Source organism: Pholcus phalangioides, unplaced genomic scaffold (assembly GCF_987345545.1).
Source record: "Pholcus phalangioides strain wild (caught in Gottingen) unplaced genomic scaffold, Ppha-v1.0 ptg000015l_1, whole genome shotgun sequence".
Taxonomy (NCBI): domain Eukaryota; kingdom Metazoa; phylum Arthropoda; class Arachnida; order Araneae; family Pholcidae; genus Pholcus; species Pholcus phalangioides.
Window position 1 is genome coordinate 104,281,112 of NW_028301608.1, and position 18,315 is coordinate 104,299,426.

At 39.1% G+C, this 18,315-nt stretch overlaps 1 protein-coding gene across 7 annotated transcripts in view; it reads right to left on the reverse strand.

The window, feature by feature from the left end:
* The window catches only part of by (focal adhesion protein tensin), a 174,170-nt gene that overhangs the window by 131,119 nt on the left and 24,736 nt on the right, over positions 1 to 18,315 (reverse strand). For 5 of the 7 annotated variants that reach the window (XM_089244990.1, XM_089244985.1, XM_089244986.1 and 2 more), the window contains exons 2-3: positions 17,501 to 17,624; positions 14,117 to 14,154 (exon numbers count right to left, since the gene is read on the reverse strand). In XM_089244990.1, the coding sequence (XP_089101116.1) occupies positions 14,117 to 14,154; positions 17,501 to 17,606 (144 nt within the window). In that variant the 5' untranslated portion in view covers positions 17,607 to 17,624. Of the gene's footprint in view, positions 1 to 6,302; positions 6,400 to 14,116; positions 14,155 to 17,500; positions 17,625 to 18,315 lie in introns of those variants that run through there. The other 2 variants (XM_089244991.1, XM_089244992.1) reach the window with 2 other exon arrangements.

Sequence of the window (18,315 nt, forward strand, 5' to 3'; positions counted from 1 at the left end):
TCATACTGGTTCCTAAATAAGAGACATTGAAAACTCTTGAAGTCAAAAGAATTTGCAGAAGTCATCCAAATTGCTAATTATGGCTGAAATCGCTAAAAAATCGCCCCATAGGCAGGTGAGAAATAAAAGGCTGCTGTAAATAGCAATTGATAAAAATGTGTTTCACGAAAAACCCGTTGAACATGACAAAAATATGTGTAGTTTTTTTAAATACAATTAATGCCATGAAAATTATCTTCATCCATGATTCCATATTCAGAAATAATCACAAATGAGAGGAAACACGAGAAAAAACGGGTATAATTTAAAAAAAAAATGCCGGAATGGGAAAAATTCAGGAATGTTCCGGTAAAATACGGTTCATATGGCCACCCTTCATCGTGACTGACTACCGGAATCTCAGAGATTGACTTCACGAAAATACTATCTGGGAGAATTTGCGTCGTTCATTCATACAATGGATTCAGTGTTCACATGATGTAATGAGCTTTTTGGAAAACGTCACACTGGGTCAGTGACCGTATTATTATCATTATTATTATTATTATTATTTTACTTGACCCGATGCAGTCATTTTTTTTTTCATTGCCGGAATTTTCGGTCGAACCATTGTTTAAAGCAGTGATTCTTAATCGGGGGTGCGGCCAAGCATTTTTGGGGTTTGAGATGGAGGAAAAATTGATTACGTAATGTTGACTGATTATGCAGGAAAATTGGAAATGATCAGAATTGAATTATTCAACTTTAAAAAAAAAGAGCCACAACGACCTTTTTGACACCTGATTTTTTTACTCTCGCTGTTAGGAATGTGTCTTACGAAATTTGCGCTGAAAAAGTTTCCTTTTTCGATTAACAATCGTACTTGTTTTCCATTTTGATGTAATTAACACCCAAAGGGAATGTTTAAGGTGGAGTGGTACGTTGCATTGTTACATTGATCAATTATTGGTGGAGGGGCTCTCGTAAAATTTTTTTGGGGTCTCCAGGGCCGTAAGCGCATCATGGGCCTCTGGCAATGTGATTTTTACGAGCCCCTCCCTTCTTACCTGGCTAGAAATGGCTGCCTATCAAATAGCGTAATTGCTCTCGGAAATGTGAACCAGATCTCGTTTTCATGAGGCCAATCTGCACTTGAGGCTCCCGCCGGGCCGTGCCCAGGTAGGCCCATGCGTTAAGGCAACACTGGGGAGGATGTCTCAGCCCCAAGGTTCCGGCACCTATATGGACTACAGGTCGTTATATCTAGTATCGTTGTATTGAGGTGTCACTGTATTTCTATACGTGCTTATGGTGATGGAGGCAAATATATCGGGAAGGGCCAGTATCGGATTGAAGACGGTCGAGGCCCCGGGACCCAAAAGAAAATATTGGGTCCCCCTTAAATTGGAAAAAAGTGTGAAATTTGGGTTTTCCGAAACCTTTTTGTCGGGGCCCTGGGCGCGTGCACGCCATTATATCCGCCTCTGAATGTCGGCTGAGCCGGAAACAAATTTACGCTTAGATATAACAATATGCGATTGAAATTGGGGACATTTTTTCAAATGAAATTGAACTTTTTTAATTTAAAAAAAAAAGTATCTTTGGGGGGAAAAAAAATTACACGGTAATTTTTGAAAAGTGCAGCATGTTTTTCATTTAACAATTTTGTGATATCAGGACTGCAACTGATGGAAACAAAAACTTATTTTGACATCCGAGGTAAAAATCAATATTTTGCGCCCACCTTATTGTAATTTTGAATGAATAAAGATAAAGAGTGTGCATATACTTGGCACCCTTCCTGGTCCAGTGCCCTGGGCATCAGCCCCCAATCCCCTCCGCTCCCCCCATGGTGGAGTTGCGTTGATATTATGAACAATGTACGCCAAGGGCGTAGCCGCGGGGGGGGGACTTGGGGGTCTGGTCCCCCCCCCCCGAAATGTGAGAAAATGACCGAAAAAAGGGAAAAAGATGGCCAAATCCATTGTTCTGTCACTTTGGTCCCCCCCCCCCCCGAAATGAAAGTGGTCCCCCCCCGAACGCAATTTCTGGCTACGCCCCTGATGTACGCTATTTCTACTTGATTCAGCGCATCATTACCAGATTATTAGACACCGCTGGCAGGGAAAACCGAAAACCGCGAAGGCTGAACATCGCGCTCCCACTCAACTGAAATAGCATATTTTGCCAAGAGGCACGTTAGTTGCGCCATCTATTAATCGAAATGAAGAACAACAACTTTTATCCGCCTCTAGAGAAAAAGAGCAACGTATTTTTTATTTCAAAATCATTAGAAATCCCGTATAGCAAGGGCGTAGCGGCGGGGGGGGGGGGGTGTCTAATCCCCTTCCCCGAAATGTGAGAAATGACCGCAAAAATGGAAAAAGATGGTCCCCTCCCCCCGAACGAAATTTCTGCTACGCCCCTGCCGTATAATATGGATCAGAGCTCAATTTCCGCACGGGCACTGACTAACCAAAGATACCCTAGTCGTACGGGCCTAGTAAATGCTTTGTCCAGGATACCCTCATGTCAAAGTCGGTCCTTTAATGCATGGGCCCGACAGCGTACGGCCCGGGAGCCTTCAAGGGCATCACAAAAATTAGCACTGGTTGAAATTTTTGAGAATTTGCCCCATACTGGGCCTCAGAAAAATCACTTTGCACGGATGCCCCATGGCCCCCACATAGGGGAGGCTGACAGGGCTCTAGCCATGAGGCCCGGGACGGTTATCATCATTTTTTTTTGCTTTTTCACTCTATAAATTGACTGCAGAAAGGGCCCGTTAAAAGTCTGACCGAGGGGCCAGCAAAAGATCCCAGCCATGGGATGTCATAATACTCTTAAGACTGCCCTGGTCCTTGTCTCTGTGATTCTATTTTATGAAGAAATCTACAAAAATATCCTGGAATATTTCATCAAATTTAAAAACTTCTTTTGTTTTCAACTGACAGATCATGCATCCAAATTCCAAAGGCATATTTATGGGAAATTGGACAAGAAGAGGGGCAGAAAAGGCAGTTTTTAGTAAAGGGCAGTATAGAGTGGAGGAAAGTGAAAATCCAAAAAAGGCGTTTATTGGTATGACATTGCCACATTCTTGTCGACAAAACCTTGAAAATATGGACAGGAGAAATGAAATGTCAAATGACGAAATGCCCGATATGAAACAAGACTGCACGGAATACTATATGCATGTGATAGAAAATCTAAAAACCGAGGACAAGTGTACCCTTGCCCTCATCTTCTAGAAAAAGTGTAGGATTATGGTCAAGTACAGAAGGGTTCGCCACTCCCTCCTCCTCTCATTTAGCAGATTGTTTCAAACAAGAAACTGTCAAAATTTCTGAAAAATATGCAAAATATGTGTACATTTTTTTTTCCCCGGGACACCTGCGTGTTACCCTGATTGCTCCAAGCTAGTTATGGGCATGATCATGTTATGCTCGTAATGACACGCATGCTACAGGTTGGACGGGTTTCCTTCCATTTGGAATCCCGATTACCCACATTTTTCCCGGAGAAACATATGGTCAGCCTATACATGACCATATTTTTGTCCATTCCAATTTTTTTTCCATGACTGAAATGTTATTCCCTTACTTCATCAGAAAATCGACTGAAAATTTTGGAATTTAAATCGTAGATGAAAAGCTGATGCACAAATTTTACATGATTATAAATATGCAATCCACGCCAAAAAGGGGGGGGGGGTGAAACTTCTGCTTCGGGATTCTTAACATATGATCTCATTGGCTTTCGCAATGGGTAGCATAATAAACTAGTGGTTCTCAACCTGGGGCTATATGACCCGAAAGGGTAGTCATGACAGGTATCGAAGGGGAAGCCTACAGAGAGCTATGAAAAAAAAAAAAAAAATTAAGACGTAAAAAGCTTCTAGGTGAAATATAGAGGTGAAAAGTGTGCCTATACGTTCAGAATGCGTTAGAACTACCCATAGAACTGCCGCGTGGGCCTATCCGAGTATGGCCCAGAGATAGTGAAATCTAGTAGTAAAGTTTTGAGATTATGAATGTAAAGTATATGAAGATGAAAGCTGTTGCTTCCAGTCAAGTAGCTAGCTACTCCCCCCCCCCTCCCGCCCAGAACATCTCTTTGACTGAGCAGGGCCGTCCTTACCGGACGTGGGGCCCGGTGCGAAAATGATAGAGGGGCCGGAGACGTCTTAACATTTTTGGTGCACAGTGCCGATTCTATATATTCTCAGGGAGAGAAGAATCAAAAATTTGGAAAATGAAAAATCACGAAAATTCAGAAAGTCATGAACATTCGGGAAATGAAAATCATAAAAATTCATACCCCCCCCCCCCTCCCTCCCGCCCAGAACATCTCTTTGACTGAGCAGGGCCGTCCTTACCGGACGTGGGGCCCGGTGCGAAAATGATAGAGGGGCCGGAGGCGTCTTAACATTTTTGGTGCACAGCGCCGATTCTATATATTCTCAGGGAGAGAAGAATCAAAAATTTGGAAAATGAAAAATCACGAAAATTCAGAAAGTCATGAACATTCGGGAAATGAAAATCATAAAAATTCATACCCCCCCCCCCCTCCCTCCCGCCCAGAACATCTCTTTGACTGAGCAGGGCCGTCCTTACCGGACGTGGGGCCCGGTGCGAAAATGATAGAGGGGCCGGAGGCGTCTTAACATTTTTGGTGCACAGCGCCGATTCTATATATTCTCAGGGAGAGAAGAATCAAAAATTTGGAAAATGAAAAATCACGAAAATTCAGATAGTCATGAACATTCGGGAAATGAAAATCATAAAAATTCATAACCCCCCCCCCCTCCCTCCCGCCCAGAACATCTCTTTGACTGAGCAGGGCCGTCCTCACCGGACGTAGGACCCGGTGCGAAAATGATAGAGGGGCCGGAGGCGTCTTAACATTTTTGGTGCACAGCGCCGATTCTATATATTCTCAGGGAGAGAAGAATCAAAAATTTGGAAAATGAAAAATCACGAAAATTCAGAAAATCACGAAAATTCAGAAAATCATGAAAATTCAGAAAATCACGAAAATTCACAAAATCATGAAAATTCAGAAAATCACGAAAATTCAGAAAATCACGAAAATTCACAAAATCCTGAAAATTCAGAAAATCATGAAAATTCAGAAAATCACGAAAATTCACAAAATCACGAAAATTCACAAAATCATGAAAATTCAGAAAATCACGAAAATTCAGAAAATCATGAACATTCGGGAAATGAAAATCATAAAAATTCATAATAAATGAAAGAAGTAATTTCAAAATTAAGGAAAATTGGAAATAAATAAAATTGGATAAATGAATGAAAGAACATTGATGCAAATTCAGAATAAATGAAAGAAGTAATTTGAATAATTCAGAATTCCAAAAAGATGAAAAAAATCTAAAATTTATTTAAAAAAAAATTCCGGAATTGATGGAAATTCCGAATTTATGAAAAAAAATTATTGTAACCATAAGTGTGGGGGGGGGGGCAAAACGCAGGGCCCGGTGCGACAGCACCTGCCACACATCCCCCTAAGGGCAGCTCCGTGCCTTAGAACTTATAATGTTGAGAGGGCTATGCATAAAACCGAAACAAGTAAAACTCACTGAGCTCTAGCACATGGGTCCGGCAATCCACTTTGTTTATAAAATTTTTATCACTGCGACCTTACTAATAAAATCAATCCAGTAAGTGGATAAGGTCTCGCTCTTGAATGAATGGCGTTGGCCAAGAGTGAAAATTATGCACCAAGGAAGGGAAAGGGGTGCCATGGGCTACAAAAAAAGGTAAGGAAACAGTGCTGTGTAGAACATCTCTGAAAAGCTCAATTCTTGCTCGGTCCGGAATTTATCCCTTATTTTCTCCTTTCAAGGTACACCTATCTAATGGGGAATTTCTAGTGGGATGACCCTGTTGTACACAAGGGTAGAAATACGGGAGTTTTGGGAGGGGGTCACATCAATGATTTTTGCTGGTGACTAAATATACTGACGGGCGTCGGAAGTGTTTCGAAACTGTGGGTGCTCGTCTTTAGTTTTATATCGGAAATTTTAATTTCTGGATCAATTCTGGAAGTGCTCGGATCCATGTCACAAATTACCCCCGGCTCCGACGCCACTGACACTGACATGATCATGATCATCACCCCCACCCCCCCAGACTTTCTAGTCTATCTTCGCTTATGGTTGTAGAGCTTTCACTGCATGGTATAAGGCCCACATGCACAGAAATTGATATAATTATTTCGGCCATAGGAATCAGAAAATTTTCAAGATACGTACCGAAACTGAAAATATTTCAAATTAGAAGTATTTAGTAACTACATACTTACAGCTGATCACGCGATACGGTACACACAGACACGCACACGAGGCTAAGTTCCAAGGGCCAGTTCCATCACAGACACGAGGCAGACATTAGAATCCAAGTTAAAGAAAAGAAAAGAAATAAAAAATCCTCATACACACACTAATCCAAGTCCCTTATGAATAGCAGCAAAAAAACGGATCTCCTTGTATTCAACAACAACTTTGCTCTGGTTATACACCTACCCTCAGTAAAAGATATTCTGTCTAGCGATGGGTCGCCTTTAGCACATCCCCCCCCCCCTCAGCAAAGTGGTGGGAGTTGCGCCAGTTTGAAACACAGCCCAAAAAAAGATTCTCCCCACGTTTTTCACTCTGCGCCCCAATCTTTTACTGGAAGCTGAACGAGGAAAAACGGGGGAGCCCATCTAAAAATATGGTGTCGCTATATAAGGAACCACACGGAAGATCTACACTAGACAGAGAACACAGTGAATCTAGGATGATGGTGGATACACGCTTTTTCTTCACGGTGGGAAGAAAAATCAAAAATTTAGTATCTTATGCACTTTTGCTTAAGGATCCTAGGATTCCAGGAACGGGGCATTAATCAAAGAAAATGATAGCCGGTGGATATATTACAGAGATAACAGGATATGGATCAGTTTTTTTTCAGAGTGAAGAGCCTGTTTATTTGAATGCCTCTTGATTTTACTTCAGATGAGGGAAGAGTAGCTCACATCCATCAAAGAAACACTCTGGAAGTGTTTTTTCCTCCTTTTAATTTCACATATGATGTCATAATTACATCTCTAAATCTCTTACAAAGTTTTCAATATTTAAAGTATAGTAGTATAATAACCGTGTAAAACTATTCCTGTTGGTGAAAGATTCAATGAAAGAGTCTGTGACGGAATCCTTGTAGTACGCTAAGATAGATGGATGGAAGCCAAAACGGAAGCGGCACACCGAAATTTGAGTATTTGGCAGTCACGATGAAAAATGTAGATGTTGGTTTTTCATGTGGAGTTCAATATACTTTAACGTACTTGACGAGACTAAGTGCAGACAAAGTTTGGTTTAGGGCCGTATATATCGTCACGAAGAAGAATATACTTCTAACCCTCATTTACCCTGAAACTGGTGGGTCCGCCCCTTCAAGGTATTGGGCTGGTTACTTCTGCGTTGTAGTGGCCTTGATTTGGGCAGAAGTTTTGAAGTATTTTTTTGGCTAAATGGGAACGATACTTTCCTTTTTGAGTGACTCCACATTTAAACAAGCGTTTATACAGTATAGTAGAACCTCTCGATAACGGACACCCATGGGACCAAAAATTTCGTCCGCTAATGGGGAGGTGTAATATGCAGTGAAACTCCGTTTATACGACTTTCTCATTTATAGGACGTATTTAAATGTATATGTTGCATTGGCAATACCGGTGGTTCTATCTTTCACTTGGATCCTAATGTCTGCCTCGTGTCTGTGATGGAACTGGCCCTTGGAACGCGCGCGTGTGTGTGTGTGTGTGCCGTATCGCGTAATTAGCTGTAAGTATGTAGTTACTAAATAATACTTCTAATTTGAAATGTTTTCAATTTTCAATTTTGGTACGTATCTTGAAAATTTTCTGATTCCTATGGCCGAAATAATTAAATCAATTTCTGTGCATGCAGGCCTTATACCATACAGTGAAAGCTCTACAAGCATGAGCGAAGATAGACTTGGAGGCCTGGGGGAGGGGGGGTGATGATCATGTCAGTGTATAAATATATTTAGTGAGCAGCAAAAATCATTGATGTGACTTCCCCCAAGACTCGCGTATTTCTACCCTTGTGTACAACAGGGCCATCCTACTATAAATTCCCCATTAGATAGGTGTCCCTTCGAAGGACAACCGAATTGACACACTTTATGGTGACATTGGTGAATAGACAATCTTTATTTGGTGCATTTGATCTTTTAATTTACCCGCAAAATGGAGCATTTCGTTTGGATTTGGCGCAATAGCGATTGGCAGTGGAAAACTTGCTTGTTTGGCAAATCGAGGACATCATGGGACGCACGCAGCGTTTCTCAACCGCCTTGCCGTGGTCGGTCCTGTTCCGGACCCTGACACGAAACAAACCGGGTCGTGAACGACTTGCCGTTTCATTTTTCCCGTTTACTTCCCGTTAGTCGTTAGTGTGTGGCCGGGGCTTCTACTCACAAAAATATTTTTTTCCGGGAAGCTGGCTTCGAAAATTTGAAAATTACTGCAATAGATCGAAGGAAAAAATTGTCATAAATGTGAAAATGAAGTTTAATTTTGTCTCCTGCTTGACGTGATTTCACTTTGACTGCACAATAATAGTTCAACCATTGTTTCGAATATACACAACTTGCAATATTTTTCCCGTCAAGTAATATCTCACAACAACTTTTATTCACAACGTTTTCTCAAAAAAATTTTTCCTGGAGGTTATACATCAGTGTTTTCCCAAAGTAGGCAATAGGCCGTGGGGGCGATGGAATGGTCCTAGAGGGGTTGGTAAAAGCTACGGATGTAACATAGGATCCTATGTGTTGTCTTTAGCTGGGGGCGATGAGGAAATAAAATTGAAGAAGAGGGCGATGGAACAAAAAGTTTGAGAAAGAATGCTATTCATGCTTCAAGCAGAGAAATTTGAAGCACAGTTCCAGAACCTTTCTTAGGTCCTGGTTGGAAAATATTAAAAATATTTGAAGGGTCCAGAGGAAAAATGATTTTACAGCAAAAATTAGATTTCCAGAAAAACAAGTTTGAAAGTTTGGAGTATACATATAATGGTTTTTCCCGAGTATTACCGAAACTTTAATGCTATTTTAAGTCGTTCTACCTAGACTGACTATATTTCTTCGAGTGAAATACGGGAGTTTGGGATTTAAAATATGGGAAAATACAGGACATCGCCAATTATCGCCAAAAATGATGCCCAAAGTAAGAAAGGTTGCAAAATACTGCTAAAATCACAGAAAGGTCGCTAATAGCGGGAAATGAAGTATAACTGCAAATTTTGCAGAGGATTAGAATAACTTCTACGAAATAAAACGTTCACCATATTTTATATGTGCGATCAATATTCTTATTCATATTTGCAATGCTAAAATATAATTTATGTATTAAAAAATAATTTCAATCTCTAATTTTAATATAGAATAAAAATTCAACTAGGGTTCGTTTAAAAACCGGGACATTTTTGCAAAAAAAAGTCGGGGCGGCCACAAAAACAGAGAAAACTGGGACTGTCCTGGGAAATATCGGATGTATGGGTCACCCTAGTTCTACCCCGAAATTGAATGCACGTAGGGATAGCATGGGGCTTTTTGAATAGATAAAATAATCATCATCAGCATCACTTTGTGGGACAGGCCCAGGATGATCCCCATAGAAATCAATGTTAAAATTGCCGATATTACTGTAGAAATACGGATATTTACAGTAGGAATTTCCGCCAGATCAATAATTTTAAAAATTGAATTTAATTCACTATTTTCGAAATATTGAGTTTCTTAGAGATACGAAGCCCAGAAAAATTAAATATAAAATAATTAGCCCGACCTATATATATACTAGTGAGTTGGATATCCATGAAATAACATTGATTTCAACTTTTTATATATATCTTTTCGAGCATGAACATTGAAGTTTATGTCATTTTATTGCCTTTTCGATATTCAACTGCATCAATTCATATAGGTAGAGTTTTTTAAAAACGAACTAATAATGGCTGAAGAATTACATTCAAGTAATTCCGCAACAATTGAGATAATTGGACAGGATAGATAACTTCAAAAAAAAAATCGAAATATTTAGCAGCCATCAATGAAAAAAACTATTTCATTTCTACATTTCTTTAAAATTCATATTTGTTCTTTTAATCTTTCATGAAATTGCCGTGGATGTCGACATGTTGGTTGATTTGGATACGTTTATATGTTCCTCAAGGAAAGAGAGAAATATCACGTGATCCAAAAAGCCTCATTCCTTCAAAGCTACAAGCAAGATGGCACTGCTATCTCATTTTCGAAAAAAATTGCTGTAAAGTCGTTTTTTCTCTGGATCCTTCATTTGTTTTCCCCTTATTTATTCATCCTTCTTTCGCTACTTTTGCTACCATCACCAATAAGACCCACAAATCTCAAGAGGATTCACCACAACGCTTTGAAACAAAGAACAGTAAATAAAGAAATGACTTTGTTCACACTTTTACACGTGGTTGAATCTTGGGAACTTGTCCAAAAGGAATTTTTTCCCCCTTTCTTCGGATGATGCACCTGGCGATCCGACAAGGAGGACCCTGCACCCACCCTAAAAAATCATGGTTGCTGCACCGCACATTGTCTGGAGAGCTCGCAGCATAGACGAGAAAAATAGTGATCCAGTCGAGATTATACTCTTTTCTATCTTCTTAGACTGACGAAGACGTATCGAGCCAACAAGATAAGAAAACAAGACGAAGTCTCTTCGAAGGGTCTTTTTGTAGAGTTTCGTTGGCAGAACTTCAGGCACGAAAAGTTAATCAGGAAGTAGGGATTAATCAACAAGATCAAAGTGACCAGACATGCCGTAGTTTTTGTGATAATGCTAATTTTACACACTCCCAGTCCTAATGCTTATCGGGAAAAAAACCTGACATAACTATCGCTCAATAACGATTTCATTTCACATTCTCGGAATCCGCATAATCATATCATGAATGGTATCGATTTCGTTGGCCCCATTTCATCCAGAAAAATACGAGAAGTCGAGGTAGTGAATATAAAGGATGCTAACAACTGTCAACAAAACCAAGTATTAGTTCACGCTCCAATGATTGCAAATACCCGAAGCGGATTTTAGTCGGTTGAGGTCCCGGAAGCAAGAGAAAATATTGGGCCCCTTAAATTAGAATGTAATGTAAAAGTGCAAGTTTTGGTTTATCGGGCCCTTCAGAATTCGAGGCCCCGGAGCGCCCGCCATTAAATCCACCTCTGCTAATACCACTAAGATTCAAAAGATTTATTGGAACCAACCATTTATTGAAATCCAGGTTCAAACCCGTAATTATTAGTCACTGTCAGAACACAAGCAGAACAGTCTCATGTGCAAAATATCCTACTACTGGAGGGATATTCAAAGTTCAGTTGCAATAGCGCCCTCTGTTACAGACAGAGGTAAGCAAAGTTTCGCAGATGTTCATGAATGTATGTCTGTAGGTACTGCCTGCCGCTGCGCGGTAGTGTGGACATCGTGCTGGACTCTCATCGTAAGGATCCAGGTTCAAACCCAGTTGGCAGTACAGTGGTGGCTGACTGAAGTCGGTTTTCTGTGGTTTTCCAACTATACGAGCAGCGAATGCGAGCCGGTCTTTCATTTGAAAAAGTCTCTCCGCAGAGAGCAGGCAGACCTTCAACACGATACTCACAACGGAAACTCAAACATTTGCCATCTTCACTGGAAAGCAGTAGCAGTATGGGAGACAGATGGCAGCACAATCAAGAACACGTAACAAGCACAAATATGACAACATAAATGAACAACAGAAATAATTCCAATTTTTAAAAAAAAATTGCCTAAAATTTGAAGGAATATTTTCACTCCTGAACAAAATTTGGAGGGGCAAAATGAATTTTGATGCGTGCCATACTCATCTGGATGTGTATTGGCAAGCCATAGACGGTACTCTGAAGATGAGGAAAAAATATCGTAGTAAAGAGGTCATCGTTATATCGAGAGGCATCATTTTCATCAGTTGTCACAAAATTTATGCTGTTGCTGGCATCTCTTCTGAATTGGCGTTGTTGGTAACACCATAAAATGCATTTGCAATCAATAATTTGCAGCGAAAAAAGTTATGGGTTAATTTTAATACAATTCAGTTGGTTGTTCCACACTGTAAAGTGGTTTACTGCACAATACTTTTGTGTACTTACACAGAAAAGAACTTCACGGCATGGCACTTTCGGAGGGTGGATAGTGGAAAATATCGATGTTATTGAACACTCAGAAATACAAAAACTAATGAGGAATTCAAAAATATATCGAAGCTGATTTTGAGCGAGGTACAGAAAACATCGTTGTAGCAGTGTTTCAAAATCTCCTAAAAATATATCGTTGTAGAGGGATTTATCGCAGTAAAGGACATCGTTGCATCGAGAAGTATCAGATGAAAAGTAATTATACAAACAAGATTTGAAAAAAACATCGTTGTAGAGAGATTTATCGTTATATCGAGTATCGTTGTAGTTGAAGCGAGGTTTCACTGTATTACTGTTTTTTGTTTATTTTTGGAAAAAGTGGATCTTCCTCACTGAAATTACGATATCGTAGAGTTAAAATCCGTCCTCCTTTAGGGAGATACGTCCTGTTTTTTGTTATGGTTTCAAGCGTCCTCAAACGTTTTAGAAAATTCGTCCTTTTGTGCTTCTTGTCAGGTTTCCGGAATCATTTTCTTATTTTTTCAGGGGAATATTTTTTTCACTCTGAAACATATATGTCTTCATTGGCATAAGTGTTTATACGTCTCTCCTAGAGGCAGGTAAGTTCATGACTGCAGACATAAAGGGACAAAAATATATGGCATTAATGCAATAGCAATAAGGATGTGCTAGGCCAGGTAGTTATAGGCAATGGACATATGTATGTTAAGAAAAATGTGATAAATCAGTTATTATATGCATATTAACCGGTTATATTATGCATAACCACCAATCGTTTCGGTAAGTTTGATACATTTTCTACATTTGTCACATTTACCGGTAATTATGTATAATTCCCGATTGAAGTTGGTAAGTATGATAAATATGAAAGAAATCGTACGGAAATATCACTCAAATACACAACCACTCATAAGTTTCTCCCGTACGAGATGGGTGCACTACGCATATTTTGCCATAAAAAGTAAATTAAATGAAAATGGTTGTTATAAAAATGAGTGTTAATGTAATGAGTGAATAAAAAACGTACAAATTATTATCAGCATTGTAATGTTAGTTTTCTTCACATTTATCAACATTTTTAATCGAATCCATCAGCCTAGATTGAAATTTGAGCAAAATTTCCGGTAAATTTTAATAATTTATTGACGATTTTTCATATTTACCAATACGAGAAGGGATTAAACATTACCACCCGTAAATGTGGAAAACAAAATGATTAAACTTGAAAAAATGGTTGGCAACTATTCATAATAGCCGGTGATTATGCATAATAACCGGATTTATCATATTTCCGTAACATATATATAGTTCTGCTTTAGTTGGGAAAAATTCTGTGCTCAAATGGAAAAATGTTATAAGTCACTCTTTTCAAAATTTCACAATGGCAAATTTGTAAACAATATTTTGCCAAAATGCAATGTTGTGCCTTTTTGAGGTATTACAATTTGCCTCCCCGTTTTTTTTCCTCATAAACTGAAAGGAAAAACGAAATTTTCCATCCTTCCAAATTTTGACGAACCGGAATGAGAACAATTCAATTTTTTTGGGAAAAGTGACATGACCTTTTGCCATCGAGCTTATTCGATACCTTTTGCCATTCTGATCACAGAATATTATTATCGTGTGTATATGTGTGGTTTCTTTTTTCTTTTCTTTTTTTTGCATGTGGGTGGCGCCATCTGTTGTGAAAATTGCGGAAATGACGTCATCTATGAGTGCGCACGCGCGTGCCCTCCTTTCTCTGTTTTCGAATCTTGTAACCCACCGTATCGTAATTGCGCCGATAGTGCTGCCATCTATTTTTTTACTGAAGCAAATAGTGGATGAACCGTGAAATTTAACAAAAACTGATTTTTTTCTTAAACAATGAAACAAAAATGAAAATTTGCTTTTCCTACCTTGTGTTCGCAATCGGTGTGGCAAACGACATTGCAATCTGAAAACAAAGTAAGGTGTTTTAATATTCAATTAAACAAAAATTATAAAATTTTGTTTTTATTCCGCTGTGTTCATGTAGTGTAAGTAATAGCTGCACAGTGTTAAATGGCAGTACACATTATGCAACGACGGAATTTATGTTATTCAGACTTTTTTTAAAATTATTCTTCTACGGCCGAATTATAACATCCCCATTATATAACAAAACCCTGCATTTCAAACCCCTGATTAACGATCACCCCCTCTTTTACGGACGAATTACGTGGGCTCGGAGTTGTCGTTTTGAGAGAGTTTTAACCCTTTCAGCAGCAATCCCGAAGTATCTCGTCAAACCTGATCTGCTTTGTTTCCACCTCCTTGAAACATCTCGGCTTGTAAAAACGCGTTGAAGTTGTTTTTACAGTAAAACATGTTTTCGATCGCCCCCCCCCCCCCCAATCCAGGGCCGCAACCAGATGCTTGGTCAGCCGGGGCAAGCACGCATTTTGCCACCCCCTTCCCCCCCATAATGTTGAATGAGAGGTTAAAGAGTGAAATTTGCGCCCCCTCTACTCCGGGGCATCAGACCCGTCTGCACCCCCTAGTTGCGGCCCTGTCCCAATCAATCAACTACCAATGGGCAAAGTCAGCAAATATCAGAGACAAATTTCTTCTTAGAGTTTATTATGATATAAGTTAGGGGAAATAATTTGAAAAATTCTTGATTTCCATAAAGAATAAAAATGTAAGTAGAGTTTTTTTTGAATAACGTTTTATAAAAACAGTTGGAAAGGCCAAAATTACTTAATGCAAATACGGGTCATATCGCCACCCGTAAATTCAAACCATTCATCCCATTTTAGACCGACCGCTCCTCCAATTTGTTGCCGAATCGTACGCGATAACTGGTCACAAACAATATATATTTCAGAAATTGGAAAAAGAATAATTAGACATTAATTTTTAACATGTTTTTCTTTGCAATTAATGTAATTTTCCAACTTTTTTAGTTAATATAAATTACTGAACTTCGTTAAAGTTAATATAAGTTTAGTTAATATAAATTACTGAATATTCGTTTCATACAAAAATTTGCAAAAAAAAGTTACTTGAAAAAAGATTCTAAACTTGTGTTACGCAGTTAAAAAATTTTCCAGGTTATAACAATTAGTGTGTTTTTAAATAATGTTATGGTTATTTTACTTGACTTATTTCACAATTTTTATAAATTTTTCGCTGTTACAACTTCACTTGAATCCATTATGATTGTCGAAATCTTTGGCGATTAGCATAGCTTTGCAAGAGCTAATACTCAACACGCGAACTCTTAGTCTTGTTTGCCGTATGAAATACATTTCAATACCGTTTACCAGGGGTTGTCAATCTGTGCTCCATAGGGCTCTGAGTGATCTTCCAGTGACTGCTGGAGTGCCGTCTTAATGCATGGGCCTACCCGGGCACTGCCGGGGCCTCGAGAGAAGAGGGGACCCCACGAAAATGAGAACTGATTGAAAATTTCCAGAATTTGCCAGGTAGGGCCTCAGAAAAATTACTTGGCCCGAAGGCCCATCATGGGCCCCGGGCCGAGTGATTTTTCTGAAGCCCATCAGGCAAAGTCTCGGAAATTTCAACCAGATCTCATTTTTGTGATCTGGCATCATTTTGTGATCCCCTTTTCTCTTGAGGTCTTTGGGCCGTGCCCGGGTGGGCCCATGCCTTAAGACATCACTGGGCCGATGATACTGTTAAGATGGCCCTGGCTTTGCGGCCATTCTAGGGCAAAATAAAACAAATCAATAAATCTGATGAATAAATAAAAAAACAGATCTAAGTTGCCCCGTCATAGAAAATATAGACTGAAGCGTAAGAGAAATTATAGACTCCACGAGTAAAATAAGGTTAAGAACCGCTCAGGGCCTGTTTCTCGCATGGGCAAACGGGGCACACGCCCAAAGCCTAATTTTTAGTGCTCGAAAACTGGCTGCTTTTTGAATTTTAAACACGGGCTCACATGCTACCGCCCACAAGATATGCCTCTGTCTTAAAAAGCACAGGGGGGACTTGAAAAATTCATATTTGCCCAGGACGCGAACTTATGAAGAACAAGCTCTGGAACAGCTGCCTTTGTATCTTTTTCAGAGACCCCGAACATTCAATTTCTTGTATTTTTGGAATTTTCAGATACTTTTGTATTTTTGATACTCAAAAAATGAATTCAAGCATAAATGTCATTAAATCTTTATTTTTTCAAATTTTCAATTTTTTTGTGAGGAAATAATTCATTTTGTTCATATTTTTTAAGCCAAGATGATGCAGGATATATTCATCTTCACTTAAAATTTTTTCCAGAATTTTATTGCTAAATTTCATGTAATAAATCACACTTTTCGTGGAGGCACTTTCTCCTGAAAGCCATCTTAAAAACCCTATGAAAGTTTAAGCGCTACCCTCTAATGAAAGGCCCCCAAATCTCATATTCACCATATTCTAACTCAAAACTTACACAATTCTTCAAGTCATGACTTCACTCTCTGAGGTCTAACGAATGAGGAAAAAACAACTCACACATTTGTGGCACCAGGTTCTGAAAGGAATATATTCGCTAAGGTGTTTGGTTTTTATTTTCCAACAACTTCCTATCTTTTAGAAATTGCAGCTACTAATTGTTGCTGACTGTTGACAAAATCTCTGGCTCCTTTTGATAACTTCATTGGCGACGACAATCGGCATTTTTGGCTAAAATCGACAATGTTCAAATATGCATCTTGATAATGATAGTATACTGTATATATGCACTCTCTTTAATACCCGAAGGGCCTGTTTCATAATGCACGATCACTAGATAGACCAAGTTCAATATTATCATCATTATTATTATTATTATCATATCAGAGAGAGAGAGGAGAGAGAAAGTGTTTGCATCTCATTCTTATTAGCCATTCCTCCGCTGCCTTAAATGGTTATTTAGGTGTTCTTAATGGAAATGACCTCCGAGAGAGACAGATGCCAATTTCGTAAGACCTGATTTAATTTTTGTCTTCGAGGAAGATAATGGATGCCAACTTCGAAACAACGACGAGAGCCTAGTTACGGTTCAAGGCCGCATATAACGAAGGCCATGTGCGGCTCTTCTCATTAGTACTATCACTTTAAAATATAAAATATAATCGCCATCTAAATGCAAATTATTATTTTTCCCCCCATTTTAATAATATATACGTTGCTGTATCATTATGCTAATGATTTCGTTATTGATATAAAGATTCTTTTATAATTAAAGGTTAAATATCAAGTTTGTTTCATTAGATTGAAATTGTTTTTACTGAGTTTAATGGATGTAATATATTTAAAATAAATTGACTTACTTCTGCAACAACTGCCCTCGTCTTCGACGGGCAGCTTGCAGACATTGCACTGGTAGGCACGTTCGAAATTCTTGATGCAAAAACTGTGGAAAGGAGGCTTTTTCATCTTTTCCCTAGGCTTTTACTGCAAAAAATAAAATATAATGCAATACAATGTCTATATGAATGTAATGCAAAAATAGTATTTAAAATGTGCTACGTTACATAGAAATACGGGGCCGTTTCGAAAACGTCATAAGCACGGTGAACAAAAAAAGTTTTATGGCATTTTCGATCATTAATTTAATGCAAGGGCGTTCACCCTTCTGCAGAGTGCTGGCCATTTTAGGAATTTGTCGCGGGCCACTTCATTGATTTGGCGATCTTACGTGGGCAGGGCTGCAACTAGATACTTTCATAGGCGGAGATAGACTTGGGGGGGGGGGGCACGGTCATTGTTGTTGTGGGGGGGGGGACACGATGATAATGTCAATTCATATATACATTAGATCAGTCGACATCACCTTTGACGCTGGGGGGGGGGGGCGTTATATCATCCCATGGATGCTTTGTTAGTAGGGGCAAACATGCATTTTGACTTCCCCTTGTAATGTTGAAGGAGAATTATTGAAGGGCGACATTTATTCGCACCTCCCTTATTCCGGTCGGTGCTGGGGGTACCAGACCCGGCTGCTCCCCTCACCTAGTTGCGGCGGCCCTGGTTGCGGGCTACGATGAAATAAAATGTTCCATGACTTTGTGAATGTTTTTCTTTTTTTACATTTTATATTGCATAATGAAAATTTTTAAACAAGAACCAACATATTTTTTTTAAT